A 24,492-nucleotide genomic window follows, 5' to 3' on the forward strand; every position below is an offset into this window, starting at 1 on the left:
AAGCAAGTCGACTCCTTGCTGCGTAGCGCTTCTGTTTGGCTTTCTGGTTGCTGCGGTCTGCTTTGCTGTTGTCCTTGCCAGGACCTGCTCTCTGTTGTGGTTTCCTACACACACCGCCCTTCATTTCATTGAAATTTTAATTTTAATTGTCGAAAAAATGCCATGAAGCCATCGGAGAACTTGGGCAAGTTCGTTTGGTCTGTTTGGCCGGCTCGCATCGCTGGCTTTCAAAAGGCGTCGTCATCATCGACAAACGCAACCCCAAACATACACTCGTGTGTGTACGATTTTATTACGAGTTAAAAAATTAAACTTCAATTAAGGCTCCTGCCCAAAGACCGAACTGCATACACATCCAAGTATGCGGCTGACAACTGCCCGAAATGCTGAAAGGAAATTCACTGGCCATTGTTTTGGGGCCACAAAGACATGCCAATATTTTACCAACGAATTATTGTTTTTCGTTGGTAAATAAAGTGACAAGCCTTTTTGAAACATGTTCTATATATTAAGCAATATTTACTTCTTGTTTCAGGTAATACTTTCATTAAATTCTCAAAATAAATTGCTTGCCTTCTTTATAAGGAGGAATGTGACTTGTCTGCTGAAACACCTTAATATGTGTTACATTTAGAGCGTATTTGTGGTTTTTGATGTTAGTGCTTAGTAAATATTGAAAACGTAATTGATTTCCAATACTTGCTTAGTTTGATTTATCAAATAGTGCGTGTGTGATAAATAAATGTGCATAATTACCGCATTAAAATTCCTGTAAGAGGCCTCAATAATAATACATATTTAATTGGCACTGGGTAACCACAAACAGATGAAATCTCAATCTTACAAGTTATATTTCAGGGAATAGCTTGCTCCTGCAATAATTAGTTTGGTTTTAGTAGTAAGTGACTTTACTTGGCACACGTCCCACTTGACGTATGCATAACGTAGCCAGCTCCACAGCCACTTTAATCGTCCTTAAACAGTAGTTCCACTCAGGGTCCCTTTCCCCGGCAGTAATTCGGCGGAAGCCGCAACAAAGAAAAGCCAAAATGTAACTAACTGACAGGCAGACAATCGGACAGACAGACAATGTGCAAAAAATAATGAATATTGCATTCAAATTTTACGAGTGCCACTTAGGCACGCGCCTCCCCTCTCCACGCCGCCCCTGTCCTGCATTTCCCTCGACTTTCCCGCATTTCCCCCGCTTTCCCGCCTTCCCGCCCACTCCGCCGCTCGTGAGGGCCCAGAAAAGCATCACATATGCTCCTGTGTTGCAAGAGTCAGGCCACTCGCATAATGCCTCTTCTAGCCATGTTTATGCCACTTTATGCAAAAATAATTGCACAATTAGTTTGAAGCTGACTGCCGCTGCTGCTGCCTTCTGAGAATGACCTCTGCCCTCCGCTGCCACTCCTTTCTTAGCCCCTCAAGCGCACTGGGATAAAAAATATAAAAAAATAATAATAAATAAAATAAAATAAAATATTATGAGAAAGAAGTAATTTAAATCACAATAATTTAATTTAAGATAATTTCTAAAATATAAATATTTTATTTTATAAAATCATTTTTATCTTGCAAAAAACGTTAAGATCTGCCCTACATAAATGTATGTTTCATAGTAGAAGTAGTATACAAAACAAATATTTAAAAAAATTATTTTAAAAGATTTGTTATAACCATAAGATGGCACGGATAAGGTGTTTTTCATATAGCAGACAATAATTTCCATGTTTAATAACATAGTAAATTGAATAATATTATGAAACCTCTTCTACCTATTAGAAAAGTAAGATTTTAATACCTTATAGAATATATTTTATGGTGGGTATTTTTAAACTCTTCACTTGGAAATTCGTGTTTCTCCCAGTGCATCGCCTCTCCCTTTCACTCTGCGAGGTACAATGTAAAATTGGTTCAAGCATTGCTGGCAACGCGCTGCAGGCAACAACACATCACCTGCCCGGAAAAGCTCGACACCCGCACCTCCGCCGCCCCGTTTTTCCGCCCCACTCGGCACTGGCTGTCTCTTTCGCTCTGGTCTTGCCTCTCGCTCCCTCCTGTGGGCCTTGCCTGCTCATTAGTAAGAGTTTTGAATGCTATTACAGCGTCATCTACTCAACTCCCACCACCTGCCCCAAGCCCCTCCCCCTCTTGTCTGTTTGTACACATGTGCATAAGTGCAGTGCAAACATACACACCCACGCCGACACCAATACACTGGCAGGAGCAGACACACAGACACACATCGACACGGAGCCGCTGGCACTTTTTGCTTTTTGCTCACACGTACGTACGAACGAACACCAGGTTTTTTATCCCTGCCACCCGGCCACGCCCACAAACATCGGCTCCGGGACAGAAAAAAGGGGCGGAGGACGAAGGATGTGACAGCAGGAACACGGACAAAAGGCGTAACTAGCCCGCAGAAGTTGGCAAGACAATGCGCTTAGAATTGGTAAGATTAGTTCGGGCATTCGGCACACTACTGTGCGTCCCGTCCCCGCCCCCGCCCCCGCCTCCGGACCCGGCCACGCCCCCACCCGGGCTAATCTCTTTGACATTTCGAGATTTACCTGAGCCAGGTGCCCCGTTGTAAGCGCTTCTCCGCCCAAGTTTCCATCCGTGCCTCGTGCATTTTTAACAACAGCAGCAGTGGCAGTAGTATCACAACTAAGTTTTTGGGTCGTCGCTTTCGAGTTGACATTTAATTAGTTCACATAATATGCAGTTTTACAGCTGCCACATCAAGCGGAATGCACCCCATGCGCTATAAGGCAAAGAAATGGGTTAAAAACGATTGAGATAAGTCTTCAGAAATCCTGGGAAAGGAAGGAAGGAATATGAACGGTGCACTCATAAAACACAACCTTTTTTTAAATGGCACACAGACATAGTGGCTTAATAAATCATATAAAATCACGAAAGTCGTGTAAACTTACCCTTACCCTCGAGGGAAAACTAAAATAATAATCTGTTTCTTTATATTTATAAGAATTCAATGACTTCGCAGTACTTATCTCTGCAAGTTTAATGCTTTACTGAATTTCGACAATGAAGCGCATACCCATCACCATTCAGAGCTCCAATTATTCACTAGAACAGCTTTTTAAAATCGTGTAAGTACATTTGGGTATCAATGTTCTTAATATTAGATCGAAATGGTGAAAAAAGAAAAGTTAAATTGAATTTATATAACAACTTGTTGATAAGTATACACTACTGACTGGACTAATAGATTATTTGTTGAGATATACAATGTAAATACCGCCAATTCAACTTGATTCGAGTAAAATAGAAGCATTTTATACTTCAAAAATGTCATTATAACATTTAAAACATTTTCAACTCAGATGAGAACGTCTGAATTGTATCTATGTACATTCAAAGCATTGACAAAATGAAATTAGTCTGAATTATTATCGATGAAAAAATCTTAAGTAGATTTAATAGCTTCCTTCAATCGATAGCATTACATAAAAATGATAAGCACAAACATTTTAACTTTCAGACATCAACCAAAAGCCATAAACGGAGTTTAGACGGCACTTAAAGGTATTTCTTTATTATAAGCTATGTGAAAGTAATCAGGTGCATGCCCTCGATGAGATTAAAAAGGTTTTTTGAAAATTAGATAAACAAACGGATTCGGCATTACACTTATGCAAATTAAACTATAATGGGCACTTTGAGTCTCTTTCAATTTCAATTATTTTCCGGTGCCTGGGCAATCTGAATCGATTGACAACAATAGTGCAGCCAAGCAGCATATTTGTTGCCTTTCGTTTATGTTTGGCCGCAAACAGCCTGCAACTCCCCAAGGACCTTAATTCAATTAGTTGAGCTGCAACTAATCAGTTGATTGACATTAATCAACACCCACAAGCGAATCGCAGCCAACTTTGTCGCACCGAATCAATAATCATATTAATTGCGAAAGGCAACTTCTGGCAATCCAAACAATTCGAAAAGCTGCATTTGTCAACACACTTGTCAGCCGAGTCCCCCCGCCAAGCGAAAGGATTGGAGGTCCTCCAGCAGAAGGAGTCCTTGGAGCGAGGCTGCAATCAGTTTTCGTAATATTCGCATTACGCAGGCCCATGTTCGAGTGACTTCCACACATCTGGCGATCCGCTTTGTGTTTGTGGCTGCTTGTAATTACTTTAAATTGATATAAACACTTTTGAAATGAAATCGATCTAAGCTCCTTGTTAACAGATTAACATGGGCGCACCCACACAGGGGGCGGCCTGGCAATCTTGTCTGCAGTTTACAATTATTATTTATATCCCACATTGTGCCATGTGTATACAAATATCCTTGATGTGTGCTGGTGTTTGTGTGTGGTTTGATAAGCTCTCGCTGCCGTACACTCGTGTGAGTGCATGTGTGTGTACAGCACACAAGTAATCCTTGAAACATGTTTTTGATTTGCAATTTAATCAAGATAATCAAGTTTTATGTGTCTTCCGAAAATTGAAAGTGTGCCTGGTGACTTGCCACATTGTTTGGCCTCGCCTTCGGAATAGCTGTAATCTTTAAATCGGCCATTAAGGGTTTTTATTAACTGTAATTTAATAACGCAGTGCCCCCTATCGATGGGCCATCTAATAAGCCCAAATTTTATGGCCTCTTAGGGGCAATTAGTGCGGATCAGAAAGTTAGTCGATTCTGGCGCACAGCATGCAGCCGATAACAGGGCCGCATATGGAGTTCTGTATCTATATCCATACGTATACGTACATCCATCGGGCTGGGAAAGCAATTTACGTCCTTGCCTTTGCATAGAAATGTAAAACTTTTTCATATTTTTCCACTTGACAAAGTCTTTATGCATCTTGCGTAATAGTTTTATGGCCGTGAGGGAAGCGCAAAAGTTTTATTTTCAGCATCCCCACCGAGCACTTCCAATAACCATTCAATCCGCCTTTCCTGCCCCTGCCCCTGTGCTCCTCCCCGGCGATCCTTGCCGCAATTGCAGTTGATGGCTTTGATTTTATTCGTGGATGCACTTTTCTTGTTGGCTGCCCAGATTCTGTCCAGCTCGCATCCATTGTCCCTTTATGCGCACTGCTGCTGTGTGCTTTTATTATTAATATTTCCCACCGCCCCCAGATCCTGCTCCTCGACGTCCTGCGTTATTATTTATTGCTGCTGAAAAATGTTTATCCGCCCCAGCTCGCCGGCAAACTTGACTGCAACTTGTTGGGAAGACAAATTTCTCTTCTCCTCGAGTATTGCATTGTAGGACCCTCCGCCGCCCCCACCCCTGCGTTTTCGGGAGCGGAGTTGTGTTGGTCAGGTCATTTTGTGGGCTGACGTTGATGGAACTCGGAGTGCCGGGGCTGCACTTAGCGGCCAGGCGAAGCTCTTAGTCCTTGGGATAACGCGGCGTATGCGTAATGCGTATACGTGATGGCCATGCCAAGTGGAAAATAAGCGGAGAAAGAGCCAGCCAAGTCGTATGTAAATAGAAAATTTATCAAACAAGATTGAAATCGCCCTATATATAGTATCCCCAGGCGCCGAACAAAAGGCTCCAGCACCCAGGTCCCAGGTCTATTAAGCGCTTATGCCACGCCCACTGCCCAGATGCAATCTGCCATTCGCCCATTGGCAGCTAATTTCGTTTAATGCCAGAAGTGCCCACCGCTGACCAGCCCTCTCCTCTCATTTCGGGCCAAGATTGTTTCGGCCCAATCTCCAGGCACACATCATCAGCAGCATTAGTGTGCGGGCGATGGTGTGTCCCTTCCACACACACGCACTCTTTTTGCATAAATCAAACAAGCAAATCGACATGTAAACAACAATTTTTGCAAATTCAATTGAATTCTGAACTGGGAAATGAAACGGAGAGCATAACCCGAGGAGACCCAGGCCCGATATCCTTTGGGACTCGGATCCCGGCAATTTTGCCAATCGCACGATACACGTGCAAACAGCTACAACAATGGCAACAAAGGCACGCACACTCAATTATTTGCTAAAAGCTTATGTAAACGCCTCCGTGTCAGGGGATTTTATTAACTGCTTCGTTCTGGGCCCGGCCTACAGAGCCAGGCCGACGGACGGGCTAAGCCGAAATTTAAAACTAACGCCCACCAGGACAGTAGAAATTTGCACACAGATCGCTTGACTCTGGGAGCAAGGCGACCTAGAGATAAGAATCAGGGAAAATCCAGCTGGCAAAATGTATGCTCTGCTCGGAAAAAACATAACAATAGTCGGTGAGCAGGAAAATTGAGCCAGCTAATGGGGAACACCTCTTTCCCTGCCCTTTCCCCGAGGATGCTTGGGCCGGGGACCCTGCCCCAGCTAATAGATCCCTTCGAGAGGGTATTCCTCTGCTGGCACTCACAAAGAAATTGAAAAATGCTCCGGAATGAATCAAAGTGAAAAACGAATGTGCGAGACGGAGCAACGGAGCAGCAGACATGAGGGACTCAGCTCCCGATGTGCGATGTGCGATGTTCAGAGCTCCAGGTTCGGTGTGCCATGTGTGATGTGTGTGCTGCGTCCGCCTAACGAGCGAATCGTGTTCGATAAATATTTACCAGTCAGTCAGAGCGGCCCCGAACCGTCGGAGGAGTCCGGAATCTGGGCTCTGGAATTCCGCCCTAAATGCGGGCGCTGGGAAAGGAGACAGTGCTGAGACGCTCCATGCGGGCAGGTGCCCAAATCGGGAACACAGTTTGGTCACACACTCAGGAAAAAGTCGAAGTTCTGGATTTATTCGTACGTTCAAACGTTCAGCAACTAGGGAGATTTTAAAATTCTAGCAAAAGTGTCTTTCACAACTATTATAACAGTATAATGGAGCTTAATACCTTTAACCCAACGTACTCACAGAAATCTCTTCCATCAGAAATAACTTTCAAACTAGCACGAAATCTCGATGAGATAAAAACCGTTTTAAAACCATTTGACTTCTTAAAAGCATCCAAGCAGTAGACATTAAAAAATATCCTAACATTTACCACCATTTATATTCTGTGACAATGTCAAATTTTTTGGTTGGATTTTAAAGAACCCGTCCTTAAAACTTTTTAAAATTTGTGTTAAAAGTTAAAAAAAATCTCATTCAACCAAATTCAAGCCAGAACAGTAAATATTGAGGTCACAGAAAATATGCGAGTAGTCGATTTTAAACCAACAAACGAGTAGACTTTGATAAAAAACATTCTTTAAGTCACAGCAAATTCACCCAAAAAACATCAACAACTTTGTAGATCCTGTGACACAGACGCATTTTTGGCTGCTTTTTAAACCAAACGTCCACAAACCGATTGAGATTTCTGTGACACCCAGATTAATTCGTCTTTTTCTTACTTGTGGATACTGTATGATACCTTTTTTGAAGTCAAACAGCACATTTTAAGTCCAGAGTAAGGATAATCCTCACTTTTTTCTCCGTGTTCAGTGACTCTTTGGAATCCGTGGCGAATTCCGAGCCGTCCATCAGCTGCTTGCTTAGCTAATACCGCGTCGGCAGTGCCTTTGCATCTCTGCATCTATTCGCATTCGCGTCTATGAAATATTCATTCATTTGCAGCTCACTCCGGAGAATTGGTTCATGATGTTCTCCGCTGATACTCCAGCTCCTGCTGCTCCATGACCCCCCGAACCCGAATCCGAATCGGAATCTGAATCTGGTCCTGACTCTGTTTTTGCCGCTGGTAGAGCTCCACCACCCCAACTCATGCCTCGATTTATGAGCGCCCAGTGTGTGCTTTAATAGTTCGCAGCTGAATTAATTGGCTGCTGCGCCGGAGGCCCAAGATGAGCTGGCGATAGATCCGGCGCATATATTTACCATATATCTCGCACTTGCCATTAAAATAATTTAATCAAAATGTTGTTCAGCGCGCCCAGTGCATCCCACCAGGCGCAGGGCAGATTTCGATAAAGGCGGATGGCTGTCGGGGAGATATATCTTTATAGAGCACATGTGCCGCCTGTCTTCGGGTGTGGAAGTGGCAGCGTGTGAGTGGGGAGCATAAATTTTAATCAATTCTTCGCTTACTTTTGTTATCTCTTGGCCGCACTTTGCCTTTTTATTTTATTTACTGCTCAGAGTGCGCCCCCCTCGAATTGTTATGCACTTTCCTTTTTTGGGAAAACATTTCGGAAGAAGCTCCTTGACTAGGCGGTGGAGTTGGTTACCCACATTGCTACATTACTAACCCTGGTAAAAGATAATAGTACCCATTCTTAAAAAAGTTTCTAAGATACTTTAAATACATGTGAAAATTGCTAGTTACTAATTAAGACTGAAAATAAAATACGTAATCAATAAACCTTTGTTTTTACTAAAGACACAAGAAGAAAATGAATTTACGGGATGTTAGTTATTATGACTTATGGTGTATATATTATATACAAATGTCATTAATAAATTTGAACGGACTCTTATGTTTCTGATAATTTCGGAGTCACATTCTTTGATAATGTCTGTTTCCTAATGTCTTGTATAGCGCATTCCTTCTTCACTCTACTCCTAGATATTATTACCCACTTTTTACTGCGAGAAAGTGCAGGATCCAGCTGATTGTAACGAAGGCAGATTAAAACTTATGCACACACTCAGCGGGGGGCAAGTTGGTATTTTTCTAGGTCCCAAATACGGATCTCGGGACTGCGACTTAGACTGGCCCGTAATGCGAGCCACGCTAGTTTTATGGCAGACAGACGGCAAATGGGTTACGGCAACTCCCGAGCCCAGTGACAATAAAAAATGTAACTAACCGCCGCTGCCCCGGTCGAGGCATTGTAAATGCTTTATGAGTCTTCGGAGTGCCATAATTTTCACTTAATAATCCGTTGAGTAGCTGCCCGTGATTTGTGGCCATCCCGATTCGACCCGATTCGCCGGGAACAGGGCAGTACAGTACAGAACAGGACGGAATAGGGACAGGACGGTGCGGAAAATAAAACAGCAGCCCAAACAACGCCGTAATGAGCTGCGGGAGCGGTGGCCAAAACAATTTGAAAGTTTTTGCCAAAACATAATGTGTGGCTAATTTTATTTGTCGCCAATTGGGAGCGATGCCGCCGTCCGCTTGACACACTAATTTATAGTGAGCCAGAGCTCCGGACCACCTGCTCCCGGCTCTGTGTATCGCTTTTAGATACTCGTATTCCTGGGCCCCAGTCACCGGAGTCTGGCGAAATATGGCAAAATAATAATGCCCAACCACCACCGCCCTCGCCAGGCACAAAAAATATTTAATGACCAAATTGCACATGAAATTGCGCGCATAAACTAATTACCGCGGATAAAGTTTAACAAAGGCAGCGCCATCCAGGAGCGGGTCTGTTCGGCGTACTGCTTCTATACACTCAAAGAATATGAGAAAATATCTTAGCTTTCAAAAATATTCAAGATCTGTTATTGGGAAACTCCATTTTTTAGCCCATGTGCTTTTATTTCCGGATGCAATGCACTTTACCATCTTATATACCTTTTAAAATCTTCGGTAATGATGTGAGTAAATCTATAAGTACATATCTTAACTATGGTATTATTGGCTCGACTCGGTTAGTTCCTTGGTTAATGCAAAATTTGTACTATTCAAATGACAAATAGGTAATTTACGAACATGGTCGTACGTACCACCAATTTTGCACAGTGCACTGTTCAGCTATGGCTCCAGCTTAACTGGCAGGCGACCAGCTGCCACAATGTGGCACTGCGGATCCCGACTCGGGCCCAGAGTCCTGCGAATCGACTGCCATCCCGCTGCTTTTGGCCACCAGTCGGCACTCACATGACGTCGCCACCGTTTGTCAGCATTACCGGCATTTACAATATACATTTTAATATTTCGGGGTCCCCGCACTCTCAGCCAGCCCGACTCCGTCTCCAGCCCCTGGATATTCTGTGTGTGTTACTGTGCCAAATTGTTTATGAAAAATTGCGTATGACGACGCCGCTGTTGGCCCATAAATCAAGCCGCCTCGGTCGAGGATTTGGGCCAGCAGCTCGACGGTGGCTCCGCTCGGTAATTACAATGTAGCCGCCTGTGAATTTAACGATCCGGGGGCCTTCGGGTGGCGGAAACACAACAATCCCGCCCACTGGCGCTGCCATCGGGAAAGGGTTTTCCTTCGGTCAGTTCGGTTGGTCAGCGGGTTGCCGGCTGTGCGTTGGGGGGCGGCATGTTAACAAAAGTGTGAGCCAAGTGGAAAATAACATTAAAAAGGGCCATAACAATAACTAACAAAGACACCAAAAGCAAATGGCAATGCCGAATGGCTGGCTAACTGGCAGAAAGGCCAGGACGCAGACGGTCCTGCCCCGCTTTCCACCAACTTTCCCAGCTCGACCAGGAGCAGGCCGACAAAAATTAAATGGCGCGAGAAAATTGCATGGTCGGTGCGGTGCAAAGAGAGAAAAGCCGGTTTACATAATTGCCCCGAGCCAGAAGATGCACTGGGATAAGGGTCGTCAAATCACTTCAAAAATAAATAAATAATTGTAAGTTATTGACATAACCATTTTTATTAGTTTTACAATTAAGATTTAAAAATACTAAATATTAAAACATTACTTGTCTTTTTTAATATTTCTCGTAACATTTTGTAAACATTTTTTAAGGGTTACATAGAATAGTGCATAGTAACATATTCTTCTTCATTATTTTATACTGACTTCTAACATTTCAGAATTGCTTTTATTTGATATGTTCAATAATATGCTTACGTTAAATTGCAAGATTGATACTAAGAATACATTTCTTGACTTTATTGATATTTCTCGTAACATTTCCGAAACACTATATTTAAGGTATATACCAAAATTCCTAATTAATATACTCTTCCTCGTTATTTTATACTGACTCCTAACATTTTAGAATTTATTTTTTTTTCTTAGGATTAACCATCTGTTACTGCCTCTTCGGAATATTACATTTTCAAAAATTAAGAAATTTTATATTTCTATGAAAGTGAAACACAAACTCCCAACCTTGAAAAAATCCCCTTGACCTCGTATTTTTTCTCAGTGCACTTTCGGCAGAATAGATGCATGAGCCAGAGGCTGAGGACCGAAGTGGAAAGCAATCATTGCTACAGCGTTCATGTGCATGTAGACGTAGGCCCCTGCCCCCTATAACATTTAACTATTTCCTGAAATATATACTCTTTGTCTTGGCCAGCTCTGCGGTGGCATAGTTTTGGCTGCTCTGCTCCTTTGCTTTACTTGGGCAGTAAGTCACTTCCACAGAAGGCAGAAGAGCAATGGTCCGGGTGATGTGGTAATAAAAGGTCATTTTGGGCGAGCGATCATAACTGGAATAATCACCGTGGGTTGGGTTCTGCTCTTTAAAGTGGGCTGGCAACCCTAATGCACGGCTGCCAAAAAGTATGCAATGCAATCAACAAATATCTAAATTAATTTTAAGCCCCGCCAAGCATTCGAGAGCCTGCAGCATTTAATTGAACGCAAAAGCGGCATTAGGCCTTGCATACTTTGCGGTCCAATTGCAAATTAATGAAAAATTAAAGCGCTAAACTGGTTTAATTGCATCTGAAATATATGCTCTGCACTTCAGGCAAACTATTTATTTGCATGCAAATATTGTATTGTTCTTGGGGCAATGTTTCATTGGTTCGACCAATATTTTGGCCACCCGGAATATTCATTATCCCCCCTCTGGCGCACAAAAGAACTGATGAAGACGTAGTGCCTCCTTCGTTGACTTTATATTTATTGCTGAATTCTTAGAGCTGTTGATGGTTACACTATCTTAACATTTGGACTTAAACATAGTTACTCACTAGGCTTACATATCCTCATTGGGTTATTTAAAAATCGTAGTTTGTTTAAGTTTTCGAACTATTGACTACTTATATAGGCATATTTTTATTGCACTTATACTTAATAAAATTTACAAAGCGAAGTTTATAAACTGAGCTAGGAGATATTATTTATTAATTATTTTTTAAGGTGTATAATAAAAGTTGTGATTCATATAAACAGAAAAATAAATGCCTTTAAAATAACTAACTAATGATTAAAGATTAACCCATAATTCCCATCCCACAAATACTTACACTGAGCCGCTTTTCTGTTTAACTACCAAGGTTAGAACCAGTGGCGGATCCCGAATTTGGTTGTGGGGAGGGGGCAATAAACAAATGTGTTGAGTAGATATCAAAAATTTGGAATAAAATACATATTACATATACTTTTTACCGCAAGTGGGGGATCTATCCTCCATATCCCCCGTGGATCCGCGCATGGTTAGAACATTCCGAAAAATACTAAAATATTTATACCTATAACGAGTTATGTTTTTAAGTGCTACATTTCTAATAAAAAAGTTCTGCGTTCAAAATAGAAAGCCAATTGTATTAGTTGAAATTTAAATGTCCCGTTTTCCTCCCATGCGAATAAAAACACAAGCCCTTGTACGTTCTATCTATTTACTACTTAGGCTAGCATATTCCGAACGGGTACTAGGGGCTAAGACTAACTGGGCTTACGACTACGGGCCTCAACAGCTGTGGCACTTGACCAGGCCCACCTCGTCGCAGTTCATGCACTTGAGGGCGACGAACTCGGCCGTGAAGTGGTTGCGGTGCACGGACTTCTTGGAGCCGTTGCAGGAGGGGCAGGGCAGCAGGCGGTAGCCGCCGCAGGTCTGGCAGGTGAAGGTGCTGGCCATGGACTTGTAGGGCTTGAGCAGCTGCCGCAGCTCGCCGGACTCGTTCAGCCGCTCCACGGTCTCGGCGTCCCCGATGTGCTGGCCCTCCACGTAGAGCTGCGGCACCCGCACCTGGCCGCTCCGCATCCGCTGGCGCATCTCCGCCTGGTACTCCACGCTCATGAACACGTCCCGCTCCTCGAACTTGACCAGCAGGGTGCGCAGGATCTGCTTCACGTTGGCGCACTTCGTGTAGGTCTCGCGGATGATGCCCATGCTGGTGGTGTACAGCACCACCTTCCCGAGGTCTTTCTCCTTGAAGTTCTGTGGGGCGAGAGTGGGGGAAAGGCGAAAAGCAGATCGGAGATTAGTTCGAGTTCTGGTTTGACGGCAGCGGGCTGAAATGCTGAAAAGCAGGCCACCGAAAACTGGAAATTGGCGCGCCATTCGCCACAGAGCGCGGATTTCGAAGTCTGTCATGGTCAGGCAAGAATGGCAATGCCAAATTGGGTCTCCACCGACCGAGGATGAAGGCCAACCGCAGACAAAGGCGACGCGGAAGCCGCTCTGCAGGCGTAACACCGAATCAATAGAGATTTGAGCACTCGAAGCCCCATATTATACGGTTGAGTTTGCTTTGTGCACACACGGTTAACCATTGCATTCGAGTTCTATTTTTAAAGTTTTGTGATGAAAATGTTGGCATTGGATAAAGCAGTTATTCCTATATCTTATTATAAATAGATTCTCAATTCATAAACAACAAACTGGATTCCTGATTCTTTTAAATTTATTTAATAACCAATTCACTATTATTTAAATACTTTACCAATATTATGCTAAGCAATATACTAATTATTCCGAACAGCAGAAAAGCAAAGCAATGATTTTTCATTGCCTTGATTTTTATTTCCGACATAATTGGATTTGTTTATTTTATAGCTTTCATATTGTTGAATAAATAATGATGTTGCTTAATGTAAAACCCGTTGCTGAACGTGTTGAGCAAAATTAATGATCGAATTCGACAATGTCCTTAATTTCCACTGAGATTGGAATGTTTTATTTTCTGTGCGGATTGGGAACCCAAACTTGAAAGGCAGTGCATGGAGCTAGAATCAGGTCTTGGCCAAAAGCCCACAAGGGGCGTTGGAATTCGGGAGCCTGAAACTGGTTGGAAATTGCATCTCGATCTGCGGCTGGTGGAAAGCCAAGCCAAAGCCTCTCTCTGCCAGGCTTCGAGTTCATTAGCTCGCAGCTCAGCGTCACGTAACCAAGCAACTCTGCATGTCACTCAAAGTCCTATTAATCAATTCAATTAAGCAATAATAGGAAAACTGCTAGGCAATCGACGTGGCCACAACCAGAGTCCGAGTTAGATGGCGGCACAATGGAAACCTGGAATGCTTTCCCGACAATTTATGATGTCTTATTTTGTAAGATCGAACCGGTTCGCAGCTGGGGCTCGCTCATTTCATTTGACAATTAACATTTCCGTTAGTTGGCCAACTTTGGTGGCGTCTGCTTTGGCTAATGAACCAAGCCGAACCGAAGCAATCCGATCTGATCCCGGTTCCCCCACCTGCGAAACGACTCAGGTATCAATGAACCGTGGAGATGCATTTCGTACACAGAAAGAAAAGGTTTGTCCTATACTATAGTTATTTGTTAAGTATTAAAAATCAATGTAGCATTTTGTATTAAAACGAATATTTAGTTTTTAACTACACAACTGAATGAAATCAGTGTTCTAACACTTCTTAATACTTTTAAGAGACCCTCCTCTTTATTTACATATATGAACCTTTTTGAAAAAAAAAACTATAAAAACAATGAGTTTAATATTCTTTTAGTTTAAGTAGGAAACAAAATATAACCAAGTTAAGCCGCCTATCAATACGATTGAAACATCACATCAAATTGTGGTAATGTATTCATGGTGTTTGTAAATAAAGCCATTTCTTGGTCAAAAGTATTTGGAGGGCGGGCTTACAACACTCTTGTGCTTACATAAAAATTGGTGATTACTTAGTTATTTTGTGTGTACGGGACTGAAGCCTCCTGAAACCGGTGAGACGAGAATTTGCATTGCAATAGAAAGACAGAAAATTAATAAGCTGGCGGAGGCAGGGAAATGGAAAATGGAAAATGCACGGAGACAGAGAAAGAGACGGAGACAGCATTCCGAAAGAGATGCAGCTGCAAGTGCCGTTGTCAACGATAAACGACAAAAGCGAGAAAAATATTTCACGACAAAACTGAGGAAAAAGTTCAAAGCCACGCAGCACGAACCAAATCGACAATAAACAAGCTGGCAGACAAACAAACACAGCGAGCTGCGGTCAAATGGAAAGTCAACTCAAGCTCTAAGTGAACGTCGTCGAGCTGTTTTTCCAATTCAATTCCACCGATTGTCTTCTGGCGAAAAGAAAAGCCCCGCAGCCGGGGTAATAAACCACCAAGCGGTGGTGGAGGTGGCCTCCCATCCGTCAGTGGTTCAATGTCAGCTCGAGCTGATAATTTGCATTGCCGAAAACATAAACACGGGGCAATTAACAATTGCCACACGTGATTTGCACGGTTGACCTCAGCGCGACTTTTGTCACAGCGGCGACATGAACGCGAGCAGCAGCAACAGCACAGCAGCAGCAGCAACATCACGGCAGCAACAGCAGCAGCGCAGCAGCAACTGCTACATATAAGTGGACAAAAGAGAAAGCAGGTCACTTGTATGGCCAAGAGCCAGCGGTGTAGTGATTGGCAATCGAAGAGTTGGGCAACAGCAACATCAACATCAACAGCAACATCAACTCCGAGATGGAGGCTAATGCCGAGCCAGCAGATATCGCTGATGCTTCTCGAAGGTGACAAAGTGATTTGTGGGTTTTCCGAACTGGCCATCTGAACTGTTGATTTGTGGCAAGCCAATTGGCCATCGAAAATTCGGTGAGCGCTTTAATTATGGCTGGCAGCAGTGCGCTGAAAAGGGCCGAAGAAAAGGCCAAGACAATGCCAGCCCGCCTATTCACTTTCGGTTTTTACTACTCTGCATACCGGCTGCATTGTAATTAGCCGCCTCAGCATCTCACTTTCCTCATTGTGGGCCGGGCTCGGCTGCTTCTCATTTGCATGCGAGCCGCTATAAGGCCATAAAACATTTCTATTCAGTTAGCAGCCACTTAAGTTATGCCGATCCGTTGTTTCTAGTCCGGCGAGCCAGCTATCATTCCATCAATTCATCAGGTTCAGACTCTGATTCAGAAAGTGAAAAGCTAGCGAGTCGCAGCCCGAGACGCAAACAAAACAATTAATGTGATCTAAAATCTGCTCATTAAATTAGATAAAGGGAAATCTCACATAAAAGTTAAAAAGCATAAAAACAATATCATACCCGACCAGAAGTGTGTATATGGAGTAGAAAAGATTTCTACTCCCGTCACGGTTGATAAAGGTAAAACGGGAGAAAAGCGCCTAAATGGGCGGAAAAGCGATTGAGCTATAATCCATCAAATGGGGACAGGTTTCCGATCCTAAATGGCGTTCGGTGTGGAAAGACTCGAAATCAATAACAACTACTAAACCCTAATAGGAGCTGCGATTTGGGAAGGGGAATTCCTAATGGCGGCAATTCAGATAATTTGCGACATTAAAACAGGAAATTAGTTTGATTTTTGACAGAGACTGTGAAGACGTAACCAATGTGCTAGAAAGCTCTGCGAACCAATGATCATAAATCAACATCTGGCATGGGTATAATAATAAACAAAAGCTTGAGGCTCAGATTACAAAATATTAAGTTACTGGAAAGGTCCTAAAGATTCCCCAGACTTATTAGAAGTCTTAATTCACAAATTGTCTAGTTTATTTTTAACACTTCTTAATGAGAATACTGTCACTCTCCAAAATATCAACTCTAAGTCAGAGAACTGAATATTCAATAGATTTATCAAACAATTTTAAGGAAGGCGTTCCAAAGCGAAGACTTTAAACCAAAATACTAGAAAGCTCTTCCAGCCAACGATCATAAATCATTGGGGTGATATTGATTTATCAAGTGAATTAATGAGCCCCATCAGAGATCAAAGATCTCTTTATGCAAAACTAGTTCCGAGAACACGCCTCGGAAAAAGAAACTATTACCAGCCGCGCTTTTACGATGACAATTCCACTCAGCCCCATTGTCTCCGCGGAATTAGCTGTTCTTTTTATTTGTTTTCCAGCTCCCCAACTGCCCGACATTAACTGCGATTAGTCGTGTCAATCCCGCACCCAGGCTACATGTCTCTGGGAACGAAAGGCCAAAAACAAACCCGACTTTGGCCAGGGAGATATCTGGCTATCTGGCTATCTGGGCAAGTTGTAAACGCGCGCTAAGCGCATACAAAACGACATCGACGGAGACAAAATAAGCCACTTAACGGTTTCCATTATAATTGAAGAAGAAACCGGCGAAGACGCTGAAAGCGCAGCTGGTTTCTCGGGCGGGGGCTGTCGCGGGCCGGGGAGCCACTGGCAGTTCATTAGATTACGGGCAATACGAAATACGAAATACGAAATGTGAAAGATATTGAAAAGCCGCAGCCACACATCGGCCGCCTCAATTGTTGGCCAGCACTTTCTCCATTTCAGCCAGCAGAAATGCCGAGGTGCAGACAATTGGCAAGATGCTCGCACCGAGCCAATTGCATAATTTGGGCGAGCAGGTGACTCAACGCCACTGGAAGCCTCTGCCGACGCCCAACAGCGTGGGAACTGAGTAACCATCGATAACTGAATATTCATATCGGAACTCATAACTACAGCTGACCACAACTATGCGCTCAACTTGGAACTTATTTGCAACTAAATAAAAATATATAATAAAGTAACTACAGCTTAATTTTTATAAAGAAACATGTACGAGTATTAATTGATTTCCTATATCTGCTGATTTGTTCATGCATTTCATGGCTTTTATATTTTTTGATAATAAACAAATACAGCAGAACTAAATAACCATCGATAGGATAATATTTATATCGGAATTCATAACTAAAACTGAAGCTGAAAGTAAAGCGCAGTCCTCCAAAATCGTAAGGTTTTTGAAACTTTTTAAGTTTTCTAGCTATGCTTTAACAAAATTCCGTAGCCCACAACTTTAAGCTATTATCAAATAATAATATCAAACAAAGTCACGATTATTTTTTTGAAAAACATTTTTATAACCGTTTCTAGTGCCTAAATTTATAAGTTATTAAAATTGTCATTTTTTGACTAATAAAGGGCTTCCAGTAGATATACTGACTTCTTTACCAATTTAAATCTCATGTGATAAACAAGTTTCACAAAAATTTAATTTTAAAGAGAACTAATGTGTATCTTTCTATAAAGCAATGTCTAACCAACTTTTACTTGACTCTTGAAAATCACTATGAATTTTAAACATAACTACTAATAACCATAATAGAATACAGTGCAACTTTATTTGATTCCATTGCCATTCCATAAAATGCCAATCCCTATAAAAATGTTGTAATGGAATGCTTACAAAATGTTTATTGAGATTGTGGAATTCAGATATATTATTCAGCTGACTAGAGGTGTAAGAGCATGTATGATTTCAGTGTCTCAATAAAATGCAGTGCGTAACGATTGCATGAAAATAAGTTCATGACTGTATTTATTCAAACCGGTAAAAGAAGTACGCAGCTGATTGGCAATGCCTCTTCGACCTGAACCATGGAATACCCATCCCATCCCATCCCATTATCCCATCCCATCTTGATCCCGGCACTCACCTTGGCATTGGGCTGCTGCTGGAGCTGCAAGAACGTGGCTATTCCATTGCGCACACGGTTCTTGACGCCCCGCACCGTTCCCTTGGCGGACCTGATGGTGGACTGTGTGGAACTGGCCCCACATCGCACATCCCGGTAGCCGGCGAAGAGGTCTTGCTGTTCCGTTAGGATCCCGCTCTCGGACCCTGCCTCGTCCACCTCGTCTCTGTTTCTCGAGAACCCGCCGAAGTTCTCGTGCTCGTTAATGTGAAAGCTGTAGTATTGGTCGTCTGCATACTTGTAGCTGATGTTGCTGCGGTGTCCGCCGATGTTGCTGCTGGCTGGCAGAGACAGCGAGGTGGCGTCGATGCTGTCCAGTGGCTCCTCACCGGTTTGCACAAAGTTGGCCCGCTCCACGGCGGCCCGGAGCTCCTCGATTTTCTCCTCGCTCAGCGACTCGCGGGCCAGTCGAAATGGACTGGGTTTCTCCGGGATCTTGTCTGGTATCGGGATCTTTTCCTCCTCCTCCGTCTGGGAGAAGGTCACTACGTACTCGGTGCTCCTCCGGTCGCGAATGTCCCTGAGCAGGCTGTCGGGCAGCAGGGCGCCCAGGACCCTCAGGGACTTCTGCCGCTGCCGCTGACCACTGGGCTGCGAGGCCGCCTGCCTTACGTACTCCGTGCTGCTCCCGTGCATCGAGTCGCTGCCCAGGGACGAGGGGCCACTCTCCTCGCTGTCATCCGGTTTGGTGGGCACTCCGGTGCTCTCCAGGTCACTGCCATTGCCACTGTCCGCGGTCTCACAGTGGGCCGAGTACTGTTGATACTGATCCATGAAGCAGCCGCCCGCGTTTCCACCCTTACTCACAGGGGGCGTGACCAGAACCATTCTTCAGTTTATCTATTTATTTACTTGTCTATCTAGAGTTTATTGAGTAAGCCGACTTTCGGCTGCCACTGTCTCGAATTTAAGAGATGCGTTTTAAGCTTTTCCGTTTTGGCCAGGAAAATGCAAGCGTTCAATGACTCTGACGGCCGTTGCACCCGAGACGTCGCATGTCTTTATGCTTCAGATCTCGTCGTTAGACTGGCCCGACTTTTTCTGGCCAAGACGGTAGGCCAGACCGGGCCTTCGATCGCTCCACGCGACTCTCTCCCGGCTCTTTGAGCCACTCTATTCAGCGCTCTCTTCGCTATTCAGCAACTCCATCGGGCTTTCTTTCGGCCAGATTGCACCTCCGCCGCGCGTTATTAGATCTTGTAATTTTAGCACCCGTTGCTGGGGCTCAAATTGTTTGTCATTAGCCGGGGAAGAAGTTTCTGGCCGCCTCACAAAATTAGCAATTGGCCCACCGAGCTGGGGAGCAGCAGCTGCCAAAGTTGGCATGACGCCTGCGCGTGACTGTGACGCGATGCCAACTGGGAGCTGGCGAATACAGCAGGCCCGATCTTCTGTCCAGATTAGAGAGCCGAGGTTGGGGACCCGTAAGAACACAAATTAGCGGAGACTCCAGCAGCGCCTATTGTTTCGCTGCGGTTATTAAATAATATTTCAATTATAGGTCCCATCATCGGCGGAACTTGACCTACTTGACCCACTTTTTTGGTTAGCGGTGGTTGCCTAATTGCTTTTGGCAGCAGCATTCGATAATCTATAAATAACAGAATGCTTGGTCTTAAAGGGTTACAATACATTATGGCAAATAGCATTCGCCAAACATTGAGAAAAAATAATTGCATGTGTTAAAAGGTAAATCATTCAATAATAATCATTAACGGAATTCAAATGTATACTATTGGCTTTAACCCGCCCAAAGTAAAGAAAAACATAAAATTATAATTTAAGCTTGAAATATTTGTAATAAAATAAAATGATTAGTATAATTGAACTATTCATTTTTATGATAGGAGCTAAATAAATATAAACTGGTCAACACTTAAGCCATGACCTTACCAAATATCTTGAACAATTACTTTTCCCATCTTTGGGCTGACTAATTAAAAAATAAAATCGAAAACATATTGCGTAAACACAATTCCAGCGATTAAAGCACCCAAGTGAGCGATTATTAAGCAAAATAGCCCTTAATATTGCGGACTGTCTGAACACTGTGAGCGTGACAATTTTCTGAATTTTTTATTGAATGAGTCGCCGTCATCGGGGGCTTATCCGCCGCATCTCGGACAACTTCCTGCACAGATAGCATACGTTACTAAAATTCATTCAGTTGTCGGGGAAATGGGCTGGCAGCTGGGCATGAGTTGGCCGAAAAAGAATTTATGCTGTGCATTTTCCCCGCACACATATATTTATATTTATGCCAGAAAACTGGCAGAGGATGAGCGCATTATCAGCTTAGAGACGGGCGGAAAAGATGCTAACTATAAAGCTGTCGCCGCACAATCTATGCAAATGCCAACTCGGAGCTTATCTCGCCGCTTTTCCGAAATCGACCGATTATCACGTAGCCGCAGAGTCTGCACTCCGCACTTTGGGTGCATCTAATTGGCGCTATCAATAGAGCGAATTCGTACAATCGAATCATCTATCGACTGTGACAAATTTGTCAGAACGCCGATGCCAAGCGTGTTTATCGCGCAATGTGATGTCTGCAGAATTTCGGCTCCGATAATGTCATCGAGCCATATGAACTATGTTTCATACTTCGACGCGTGCCACTGCTGGCATTATAAAAGGCCGGGTCGCATCTCGAGTTGCATTGAGTTTCGAAACAGTCTCAGAACCGCAAGAACATGGCTGGGCGAAAGGTGATAGGTCTCTGTCTTGGAATAGCCCTACAAGTAATGCTGGCATCTGCTGCCCGCGACCAGATGAGCATGCTCTGCTCGGATGATGACACTCCAGCGTGCGCCCAGAGTCGGGAAAATGGAATGTACTTCTTGTTCGCCAACGAGTGTGACCTGCGAAAGGCCCAGCGGGGCAACCTCATGAATGGCCCTCTATGTAAGTAGTTTAGGATTGGGATACATACGTGAACTCACCAAGAATTTTTTTGTTTATGAAAAAATTTATTATACAAATGATCATATAATTACTTTAATTGAATACTTTGAAAATGTACTGGTATTTACAAAAGTAACCTGACCTGAACAGAGCTATGAATTTATTAGAACTACTTTTTAATGATTTTATTATTCCCCTATAGATGATGTGACTCTCCGATTATGCTTTCCCAGCTGCGAGTTTGAATGTAGCTCAAGATATCAGCCCGTTTGTGGGATCAGCTCGCGGAGTGGAGAGCGCAAGACATTCAGAAGTCGCTGCGAAATGATGCGAACCGCTTGTCTCTCCCGATCGGATTGGATGGTCCAGCAGTGGGGGGTATGTCCCAAGGCCAATACACTGCTCCAGAACAGCCAGAAAGCACCTGTGCCCGTACCTTGCACCAGGATCTATCGTCCTGTTTGTGCCATGTACGCGGGAGTCAAGTCCACCTTCTCCAACGAGTGTCTAGTGAACGCCGAGAACATCAAGACCCAGAGAAGTGAGTACTGTTAAATCAACCCCGAAGATCTCTTCCCACTTTCGGTATATTTATGGGCTTCATATCCATATCCATTTTCCAATGCAATGCGATAAGATTGAAAACAATTTCCTGTGCTTTTCCTGTGCTCAGATTGGCGCATCGTTTCCGAGGGTCTCTGTGGCGAGGACAGCACCAAGATGAAGCACAGTCGCAAGCAGAAGCCAAAGACCAAGCCAAAGTCGGATGCGGAACGCACCAAACGGAGCCACAAAGGCAGAAGGTTGTCCACTCAGGCGGAAGACTTCCAGATACCGGAGGACGCCGTGCAGATCTACGCCCCCTCGACCTTCCACACGCAGTTCATCAGCCACACGGGCGCCATGGAGAAGAGCTACTCCCTGCCCGCCAGGAAGCCCTACGTGGTGGTCCCCCCGAAATCCAAGGTGCGTCGAATCCCCGTGAAGTCGTGCGTCTTCGGCAGTGAGCCCGTTTGCGGCAGCTTTAAGGGTCGTCAGACCCGCACCTTTTCCACTGTCTGCGAACTGATGGAGTACAGCCAACAAATCGGAAACGGTGAGTCTTTAATGGAGATTCAGTGGCAGGAAAATGTATTTATTCGATACAGGTTCGAGCTGTGGAAAAAAGTTTTCTAAGATAAGTCAGCAGAATGTATTGTTATTGGGACGAATTTACACAGATGAGCTTAGCAGCGTAGAACTTCTTTTGTAGTCTATCATAGATGTTTTTTTTAAATATATACATTTTCGTTTCTGTCAGACTATGTAGGCACTTTCTAATGACAGTTCTAACTCCTACAGCATGGACCATTTCCCACGACGGAGCTTGTCGTCGCTGTGACAAGCCTTGCCCCACTGTGTATCAGCCCATTTGTGCCACCCGCAATGGCATCAAGCACACAATAATCAACGAGTGCTATTTGGAGCGAGTTCGCTGCAGGGATCCAACAATCAGTAAGCTAAATTGTTACTTTTTAAAATCTCATAGTCTATATTTAATGCAAACTTTCCTGCAGTTTGGAAGATATCCCACAAGGGTGAGTGTCCAAAGACCAGCGGGGAAGCCAAGGGTATTTCCTCTGAGATTAGCCGTCCACTGCCTTTGGTGCCACCTGTTTTATATGGAAAGAATACCTCCGCACTACATAATCGATCTGCCAAAACAGTGCTAAAGACTCCATTCGCACCAAGCAAACCTCGTCAGCTAGTGAAGAAAACTATCAAGGCCACATCGCCGTCCCTAGAAGCTAACAATCGCAAAATACGCAAAATAGAGCTCGCCACTGCGGGATTTTCGGGGTACAGTGTATCAAGTGGCTCAAATCAGGTCAGCACCGATGAAGACGCCTCCTGGTCCTCCAATGACAACTGGCTGGTGCGAAAAACCCTCGATAATGTCAAGGGATTCTTTGGAAAAAAGCCAACATCCTTCAAGAAGACGCACGGCCAAAAACACCCTTCTTATCACTGGACTGTCTCAACAAAAGGGACAAGTACCACCAGCACTGTTAGCAGCTCAACGAGCACCACCACAGCGGCACCACCTGCCAAACTACCAGCCGTTCTGAGCCTGGCATCCACGGAGCTCTTAAATTTGGACATCGGAAATGCCGCCAGTGCTTACGAAGATGCTGACCATGAATTGCTGCTCATGCTGACAACCAAAGAGGGCACCACTTCCACCTCAACCACACCCGTGCCAAGCACCACTGCGCCGTCCAGCACCACCGACCCATCGACCACTGAATGGCCCAGCAGTGTTAGTACTGCCTCTTCCTCAATGAACACGGCAAGTGAAGACTCCACCTTCGATACCGAGGAGACAACTGATCCGCCAACCACTAGTTTTGACTCCAGCACCACAGCTGCCACGCCCACACCTTCTTCGACCACCGAAACCGAGGAGTTAAACAGTCAAACCACCGGCAGCGAGTCGACAACCACCGTGGCCTCCGACGAGTTGGCCACAACCACCCTGAACGCGGACTACACGGTGGATGAGTCATTCTCGGAGTCCAGTGGTCAGACTTCCATCTACGGGCTCGACAAGAACTCTTTGATAATGCGATTGTTACGCGCTAGAAGTAATCAAAACGTTCTCATTTAGTTACGTATTCCTTTGCTAAGAACTAAGTTTAAGTTGTTAATTATAGTAGCTTACAAAATTAAACCGACAATTTTATACATTTAAGAATTGTATTTCTCTTTTTTTGAGTACACCTTGAACAAGGCAGTGTGACCCAACTATCAGATACCCATTAATCAACTAAAGGGAGCGCAAGGGAGATCAAGATATACAAGCCGCAAAGCACCTTTTTTAAAAATTGCTGGGAGGTACTTATTGGCGACTACACTACTTGGTCTTACCTTCTTAGTTAATGATCAGGATCACTGGGCTTTTTGATGGCTAACTTGATGGGTATAGCGGAGGTGTTTTCATGTGCAATCGCGCTTGCAAACAGCTGTGAAGAAAAGCGTTAAGAAATCGTCGTATTTAAATAAGCATTTATTATTTATTCAAATCGCGGGACTTAAATCCATATTATGGAAAACAATCATTTTTTACGCCCTTGCAGAAA

General features: G+C 43.9%; 2 protein-coding genes across 2 annotated transcripts; one reads left to right on the forward strand and one right to left on the reverse strand.

Moving 5' to 3' along the window:
• Positions 1-11,697: 11,697 nt before the first annotated feature.
• LOC108016491 (glutaredoxin domain-containing cysteine-rich protein CG31559) lies at positions 11,698-19,785 on the reverse strand. The gene is made up of 2 exons (XM_036819265.3): positions 18,431-19,785; positions 11,698-12,977 (listed from the first exon to the last, which is right to left on the reverse strand). Exons 1-2 carry the CDS (start codon positions 19,295-19,297, stop codon positions 12,504-12,506), a joined length of 1,341 nt encoding a protein of 446 aa, XP_036675160.3. The 5' UTR covers positions 19,298-19,785; the 3' UTR covers positions 11,698-12,503.
• Positions 19,786-21,124: 1,339 nt separating this feature from the next.
• LOC108016024 (uncharacterized) lies at positions 21,125-24,107 on the forward strand. Its single transcript, XM_017082619.4, has 5 exons — positions 21,125-21,373; positions 21,576-21,914; positions 22,047-22,469; positions 22,715-22,867; positions 22,930-24,107. Exons 1-5 carry the CDS (start codon positions 21,163-21,165, stop codon positions 24,018-24,020), a joined length of 2,217 nt encoding a protein of 738 aa, XP_016938108.3. The 5' UTR covers positions 21,125-21,162; the 3' UTR covers positions 24,021-24,107.
• Positions 24,108-24,492: the final 385 nt, after the last annotated feature.

This window comes from Drosophila suzukii, chromosome 3 (assembly GCF_043229965.1).
Source record: "Drosophila suzukii chromosome 3, CBGP_Dsuzu_IsoJpt1.0, whole genome shotgun sequence".
In the NCBI taxonomy this organism is placed as follows: Eukaryota; Metazoa; Arthropoda; class Insecta; order Diptera; family Drosophilidae; genus Drosophila; species Drosophila suzukii.